Source organism: Trametes versicolor (assembly GCF_000271585.1).
Source record: "Trametes versicolor FP-101664 SS1 unplaced genomic scaffold TRAVEscaffold_15, whole genome shotgun sequence".
In the NCBI taxonomy this organism is placed as follows: Eukaryota; Fungi; Basidiomycota; class Agaricomycetes; order Polyporales; family Polyporaceae; genus Trametes; species Trametes versicolor.
The window spans coordinates 536,148-543,070 of NW_007360335.1; the positions used below are offsets into that span (position 1 = coordinate 536,148).

The following is a 6,923-nucleotide window of genomic DNA, read 5'->3' on the forward strand; positions in this document are numbered from 1 at the left end:
AGCGGTGAGACGGATGGAGGCACGACCGCGGCTTTCAGCGACTGTGCGGAGAGTCTGTACGGCTGCATCCGCATCTCGAGAGGTATCACCATTGGAGGCACGCAAGGCGAGGTTCTGGCCTAGCTCGAGGCCAAGAGCAGCGCGACGCTGGTCATCCGCCGGTGCCCTTGAGAGCGCGGATGACGCGTAGTGGATAGCGTCGTCCAGATCCTCCGAGCGATGTGACAACTGGAATCGGTAGAAGAGCGCAGTGGCCAAGTCGCGCTCAATCTGGGCTTCGAGGTGTGCACCGCCACAGAAAGCCCTACGAGCAAACTGCAGCTGTCGTATGCCTTCATCGACTTGGCCGATATCGTCAGCGTGTTCCCCGCGGGTCGCGAGTGCAAGCCCATAAGCGGCCTGCGCAGGATAGTGAACATACGTGCCCGTGATGAGGAGGTGGGTGGCGATGCCGAGACGGTTGACACATTCGTCGAGATCCTTAATATCCTCCTCGGCTTCGAATCGCTGATACATGACGAGTGCGAGGAGTACGAAACGGTCTCACACTATACACAAGCCGGCAGGCTGAGATGAAACGACGACCAATCGTCCTATTTCCTGATGACCCCGACCGTGTATAAGACTGAGTTTATGGAGCACCCCGAATCTTAATGACGCCAGAGCCGAAAAATAACATTGCGTGGTGCTGCTGATACGCTGTTAGTACTATGGCTTTCAGATATGCGTACTTACATTGCCTCGTGAATCACACCTACCCCGTATTCCGCCACGGGATGAACATGACGCACACCAGTGAAAGAACTCACCACGTCAAGTCTGGTGTGTGAAACCAGCGGTAGCTGACGGGAGGTACCTGATCGCCTTGGGGGATGGGATACTCACCACGCGGGTGCGTACTTGTAGACTACGCCTGCTTTGGGCGCGGGTGGCGGAGATGGCTTTTAGTGCTGCAAGCCACCCAACAGCGTTGGCCATTTGGTGTTGGTGGAGCATCTGAAGCAAGTTCCGAGCTCCCCAGCACGATTTCCCGACCAGAGATTGAAGCGTCAGGCCTCATGACTAACCTTGAAAACGGAATGTTGACCGCGAAGGATGCACTCACGACCAACAGGAGGTGTGATGGTAAGATAGGTACGACAGATTATAGGTTACATATCATACGACCTAAGAGACGCGTCAAACGACTGACACACACGCGAGTAGAGAGACTGTTTACTCACCTTGGGAGCCAGCGAGACAATCTTCCCCCACCCCTTCATACGCAAGTCTGCACTCACAACCCCACCGATGCGCGTACCGAGCATCTCGCGCTTGTTGTTTAATAGCACGGCGGCGTTGTCATCGAACCGGATGTAGCGACCGTCTGGCCGGCGGACGGCCTTGCGTGTGCGGACGATGACAGCGCGACGGACGTCGCCCTGGCGGACCTTGGCGGCAGATGCAGAGGTCTGGCCGGAGACAGGCCGCGCGCGTTTTACGACACAAACAATCTCGTCGCCGACGGAGCCCCAGCCGTTGTTGACCTTTTGCTTGAGGACGTTGACACACTCGATGAGGAGGGCCCCTGAGTTGTCAATGACCTGGGTGAGAGCCGAGTCAGGAAGGGCGGAATGGAGCAGAAAAGGAGGATGTGTACGTTGAGCGTTCCCTTGAGGCCGATCATCCGTCGCGGTCGAGAGTGGTGGCGGAGGAGGAAGAGGCGGAGAGACGGATGAGGAGGAGAAAGAGGAGTTATGACGCGGCAAGGGGGTTAACAGGGGTAAATTGGGGCGGCATGTACCCAAAACGGGGTTATCGTGTGGAGATTAGATCGAGCGGGGCGGGCCTGGTGCTCCTGCTCCTGGCCACCACCCGCGCTCTCTCTCTCTCCGTCTCCACCACCCCCGCCACCTCCGTATATAATGGCCAGCAGACGCGGAAGCACGAGCGTAATCCTCCCCTCAGGACAAACACTCCCGTCCTACACCAGGTCCAGCGAAGATGACGATGGCCTGCCTCACGCTACCAAGAAGTACGTTTCCAGACATCCTCCCCCGTTCCCCCCACCCGACACCAGCGATCGGTGACAATCACAGGAAGATGGCGGACCACCTCCGCAAGTACGAGGCTTTGTGAGTCTCCGTGCACAATATGCGCATCGCGCGGTCGCTTACGGGCGCACAATCCGCACTTAGGTTCACCCTGACGCCGCAGCGCATGCGCATCGTCGTCGAGGCATTCAAGGAGTCGCTCGAGCTCGGTCTTGCTAAGCATGGCCAGGTTGTGGTACGCCCTATGGCCCTATTACGGCTACCTGATGTCTGACGTCTACTCCTGTTAGCCTATGATACCTACCTACGTCTTCGGTTGGCCTACGGGACAGGAGACGGGCAGTTATCTTGCGGTTGATCTCGGTGAGCTTCTCCCTCCGCTTGCCTTCTCCATGTTCGATGCAACATCTCCGGTGTTACCGTGAGCGGTTCTTTCCTTTCCTACTCCCGGCAGATCTTAGAATTGTCCGCTCTTCCATTGGTCGCTTCAAGACGTGGATACTTATCGCTCGCGCTCTGTGCAGGTGGAACCAATCTCCGAGTATGCTTGGTGACGCTTCAGGGCGATGGCAAATTCGAGATCACGCAGTCGAAATACCGATTGACCGAGGAGCAGAAGCAGGAAGACGGTCAAATCCTCTTCGACTTCTGCGCGGAGTGTCTGAAGGCCTTCATCGACTCCAACATCGAGTCAGGAGTGATCGAAAAGGATCAGGTTCTTCCTCTCGGGTTCACAGTGCGTCTTTTGTGGCCTCGTCACCATTCGATTCCTGATGCTTTCGCAAGTTCTCCTACCCTTGCGCGTACGTCGATTCTGTGCAATGCACTGCGTTACGCTAACTCATCGGTGCTCCAGACAAGAACGCATCGACCATGGTGTACTCATCCGGTGGACGAAGGGCTTCGGCTCACCGAACACCGAGGGTCACGACGTCGTCGCCATGTTCCGCAAGTCTCTCGCGAAACATGTACGCTCTATCTCTAGCGCTACCGCCTATCGCCGCTGACGTCATAGTATACGGTGCGGTAGTCCGTACCGGCCGAGGTTGTCGCCTTGACTTGTGATACCACGGGCACCCTGATTGCGTCGCACTACGTGAACCCGAAGACGCGCATTGCGTGTATCTTCGGCACGGGCTGCAATGCCGCGTACATGGAGCGCGCCGGCGATATACCCAAGATTCAGGAGCTCGGCATTGACCCCAATGCGGAGATCGCGATCAACTGTGAATGGGTATGTATTTACCTCATGTTGTGTATAGATGATGCTGAGGGTTATCATGCAGGGCGCGTTCGACTCGTTCGAGCACGAGAACTTGCCGCGGACGAAGTACGACATTATCATCGACGAAACCTCAAACAAGCCTGGCGAGCAGGCGTTCGAGGTGCGCAGCTCTCAGCGTAGAAGTCGGCAACCCCTCTGACGCCTTTCAGAAACTCATCTCTGGTCGATATTTGGGCGAAATCCTTCGCCTGATCATCTGCGAGCTGATCGACGAGGGTGTGCTGTTCCTCGGCCAGAACACCTACAAGGTGGAAATTGCGTACTCATTCGACACCGCATTCCTCTCGCTCATGGAGAGCGACCCGACCGACGAGCTGCTCATGATCATCGGCATCTTCTCCCACTTCTTCGCCCTGGAGACGACGCTTGCGGAACGCCAATTCTTCCGCGCACTAGCAAAGCTCGTTGCGCGCCGCGCCGCGCGTCTGTCGGCGTGCGGTATCGCTGCGATCGTCAGCAAGATGAACTATCTCGAGGACGGCTGCGCGGTAGGCGCAGACGGGTCTTTGTACAACAAGTACCCTGGGTTCGCGGAGCGGATACACGAGGGTTTGCAAGATATTTTCGGCGAGAAGGGAAAGTGAGTAGCACCTGTTTGCATGCACCTTGCGCGCATGTGACTAATGCTTGCGTTCCTCAGGACCATCGTCACGTACCACGCTGAGGATGGCAGCGGCATCGGAAGCGCTATCGTGGCGGCGATGACGAAGGCGCGGCGCGATGCCGGCCTTTACCCCACGCTATAAAGCCGATTCGAGATGCGGGTGAAGAGGAAAACGAGAAGCTACGACGCAAACAATATCCCGTGTATACGTATGAACCCCGCGTCACTTACCATTCCACTACAGTGCGTCCTGTGTATTGCCTAGCGCCTTATGATTAGAAGGACATTGTTTGTCTCAACCACCGTGCTGTATCTGCGAGGGGATGTATCGGCCCCCTCATTCGTGCCCTGCGCCTCGGTGGAGTGCCCCTACTTACGATTTGCTGCGGCGGCGATGCGGCCGGCGCGACCCTGCCGAGCCGAGAATTTCAGTGCGTCGTGCGTGTTGACAGCGCCCATCATCCCCGTGAGCAGCTCATTTTACCATCCAGGGCATGGGTCGGCCACATCCTGCGGCGACGCGACGTACACTGGTACGGCGGGACGTGCTGGCTTGTCTTGGCGTGCGGGGATATGAGGGACACTTGCCACTTGCGGGTCCGCGGGTCTGGCACTGACCCTCAAAACTGTGAGTAGGTTCTATGCGTCGGTGCCGCAGCGCAGTAGTATGATGAGGGGCATAAAAGCTGTCGTAAGAGACGGTGGGGCGTGGTGTAGGTTTCTCGGCGATATCGACATGTAGGTCTCCTCGTGCTACCATAACATCTCGAATAAAGCGACTCACTTCATATCATCAGTGCTCGTCAACATGCCTACCGATGCTCTTGAGGAAGAACTCTCCCGTGCCTTCAGCGAGATGTTGAGTACACGGACAGATCCTCCTGAAACAGGGGAAGAAAATCCTTTGAGTACCGCGCACAGCGATCCTCCTGCTCAGTAAGCCCCGCTCTGCTAATATTATCGAACAGACCGATAAACTCCAGTGCCTCGCGATCTATCTTAGCTTTTCACCAGGTCTGGATGTTCCTGTGAAGGATTCCAGCGATGCTCCTGCCAGTGCGCAAGCACCCGGTCTACGCCAGACTCTCGAGCCACTGTGCAAAGTGCTCGAGCCGGATGCAGGGGCCGAGGAAATCACCCAGTGGAAGGACTCGCTACTGGAGGAGCACGAGCGGTTCCGAATGGTATGTCATTGTTTTGTCGCTCAACTTTACGCTCCGTCCTCAACGCAAACGCACAATCGTATAGACTTCTTTGGGCTCCTCTTCTCAGGATAAGCTGCCAATGGCCATACTTCCCGAATACGCCCGCAGCGTTGCACGCGCAGAACGAGATACAGAAGAGGCGATGTACGATGCGAAGGAGTTTTCCACGTCGAGTCTAAAGGGAGTAGCGGACTTCGTCACACGCGCGATGCGGCTACTCGATGCAGTCAAGGAGCACTCTGAAGCCGCACCAACACCGCACACCCTGGGGTCTTCAACAGCATCTTCCTCCACCGCGCCGCCTCCCGACCTCACACAACACTTGTCATCCGCGTTGAACCGCACGGAAACCCTTACATCCACGTTCTCCCAGGCGTTCGGAGGTGACTGGGTCTCTCGGGAGATGAAGCGGGCACTTCAGGGGAACCTGCTGTATCTCGGCTCGATGGCGATGAGCCTCTCTCATCGCTTACAGTTCACGCCCGAGTCATCCCCCGACTACCGCGACATGCAGTCCTCGTTCGGCGCCACGCTCCTCAGCGTCTACGAGCTGACGCACGAAGATCGCCATCTGGACGCGGCGGTTGAAGCGGTATCGCTCGCGTTGAGCGCAGACGCGGAGGGCATCTCGGCTACCACCATGGTGAGGGCGCGCAACTGGGCATACTCGCAGCGTCTCCTGGCTCGGAGGGACCAAAAGTTTGAGCTGCTCACGGAAGCCGTAAACGTCTGCCAGCGAACTTTACAAACGTCTCGTTCGCTCTACCCGGATGCCTCCGATAATCTCCATGCTCTCTCCTTGGAATTGGCGGAGTGTCTCTTGGACCGGTACCGCGCTCTTGGAGAGGTACAGGATCTGCAGGAGGTCATCAGCCTTCTTCCCACTTCTGGACCCGATGGTGACATGCAGGACGTGCAGACCCTGTGCGTTCTCAGCGAGGTACACCTCGAACTCTTCCTCCGGACATGGAATCTCGATGATATCGACAAGGCACTCTTCTACTCGGCCCACCTATCGGACGCCGACGAACCCTTGATCGGCCCCCTCCAGAGCACAGGGACTCCCCCACACCCCGACGCGGCGCGTAGCCTGCACATCCTCGCGCTCATCCGCGCGCAGCGCTTCAAGGTCGTGATGGACATCGACGACCTCGACGTTGCCGTTACACACGCTCGCAAGGCCGTGCAGAAGTGCCCGGAGGACCACCCGATGTACGTCATCTATCTCACCGACCTCGCACTCGTCATGTACCAGCGATTCGAAGCCGAGGAGGATATTAAGGATCTCGACGAATGTGTCAACCGTCTCGGCATCGCCACCCACCTCCTCATCACGGGCACGTATGTTCACTATCCTGCGCAGGCCGCTTATGGGCTTGCACTCGCGACCCGCGGGGAACACGCTGACGATATCGGCCAAGTCGATGAAGGCATACGACAGCTGCAGTTTGCTCGTAGGGCTTTCTGTGGCGGCGCACACCTCGAAGCCCAGATTGAGCGCGACTTGGCCACTGCGCTCTTCTACCGATTCCAGTTGTCACATCGCTCGGAGGATCTGGACGACGCTATCCACTACGCGTCATCCGCGCTCTCAAGGGCACCGGCGGATGACCAGCGTCGCGCTGCTCTTGGCCTCGAGCTAGGCCAGAACCTCGCCTTGCGTGCCTCCAATGGTGGTACCTCTCGAGATGCGGATGCAGCCGTACAGACTCTCCGCACAGTCGCTGAAAGCCGCGGTCGTGCCTCCATCCGTCTCACCGCTGCCATGGAGTGGGCGCAGGTCGCGTCCGCCCGTG

The 6,923-nt window shown here is 57.7% G+C and overlaps 4 protein-coding genes across 4 annotated transcripts; 2 read left to right on the forward strand and 2 right to left on the reverse strand.

The window, feature by feature from the left end:
• Positions 1-34: 34 nt before the first annotated feature.
• TRAVEDRAFT_54039 (uncharacterized protein) lies at positions 35-516 on the reverse strand (the record flags this gene model as incomplete). Its single annotated transcript, XM_008046967.1, has 2 exons — positions 35-54; positions 90-516. 2 exons carry the CDS (start codon positions 514-516, stop codon positions 35-37), a joined length of 447 nt encoding a protein of 148 aa, XP_008045158.1.
• Positions 517-1,115: 599 nt separating this feature from the next.
• Positions 1,116-1,712, reverse strand: TRAVEDRAFT_32198 (ribosomal protein L14). Its single transcript, XM_008046829.1, has 3 exons — positions 1,640-1,712; positions 1,224-1,583; positions 1,116-1,167 (listed from the first exon to the last, which is right to left on the reverse strand). Exons 1-3 carry the CDS (start codon positions 1,664-1,666, stop codon positions 1,159-1,161), a joined length of 396 nt encoding a protein of 131 aa, XP_008045020.1. The 5' UTR covers positions 1,667-1,712; the 3' UTR covers positions 1,116-1,158.
• A 153-nt stretch (positions 1,713-1,865) lies between these two features.
• TRAVEDRAFT_156755 (hexokinase) lies at positions 1,866-4,222 on the forward strand. The gene is made up of 11 exons (XM_008046968.1): positions 1,866-2,014; positions 2,079-2,114; positions 2,178-2,268; positions 2,324-2,396; positions 2,558-2,769; positions 2,820-2,836; positions 2,890-3,001; positions 3,064-3,267; positions 3,320-3,418; positions 3,468-3,898; positions 3,959-4,222. Exons 1-11 carry the CDS (start codon positions 1,905-1,907, stop codon positions 4,062-4,064), a joined length of 1,491 nt encoding a protein of 496 aa, XP_008045159.1. The 5' UTR covers positions 1,866-1,904; the 3' UTR covers positions 4,065-4,222.
• Positions 4,223-4,730: 508 nt separating this feature from the next.
• Positions 4,731-6,907, forward strand: TRAVEDRAFT_75481 (uncharacterized protein; the record flags this gene model as incomplete). The annotated part of the gene is made up of 3 exons (XM_008046969.1): positions 4,731-4,858; positions 4,926-5,106; positions 5,171-6,907. Coding segments are annotated over 3 exons (2,046 nt in total), but the record flags the coding sequence as incomplete, so codon positions are not given.
• Between the last annotated feature and the right edge of the window lie 16 nt (positions 6,908-6,923).

Excerpts from the sequence above, each read along its gene's own strand:
- TRAVEDRAFT_32198 (XM_008046829.1), bottom strand. The coding sequence starts at position 1,666 with ATGATCGGCCTCAAGGGAACGCTCAAC. Across the intron at positions 1,584-1,639 it reads GCCTCAAGGGAACGCTCAAC|GTCATTGACAACTCAGGGGC; the intron begins GTACACATCCTC and ends GCTCTCACCCAG.
- TRAVEDRAFT_156755 (XM_008046968.1), top strand. The coding sequence starts at position 1,905 with ATGGCCAGCAGACGCGGAAGCACGAGCGTAATCCTCCCCTCAGGACAA. Across the intron at positions 2,015-2,078 it reads CTGCCTCACGCTACCAAGAA|GAAGATGGCGGACCACCTCC; the intron begins GTACGTTTCCAG and ends TGACAATCACAG. Across the intron at positions 3,899-3,958 it reads ATTTTCGGCGAGAAGGGAAA|GACCATCGTCACGTACCACG; the intron begins GTGAGTAGCACC and ends TGCGTTCCTCAG.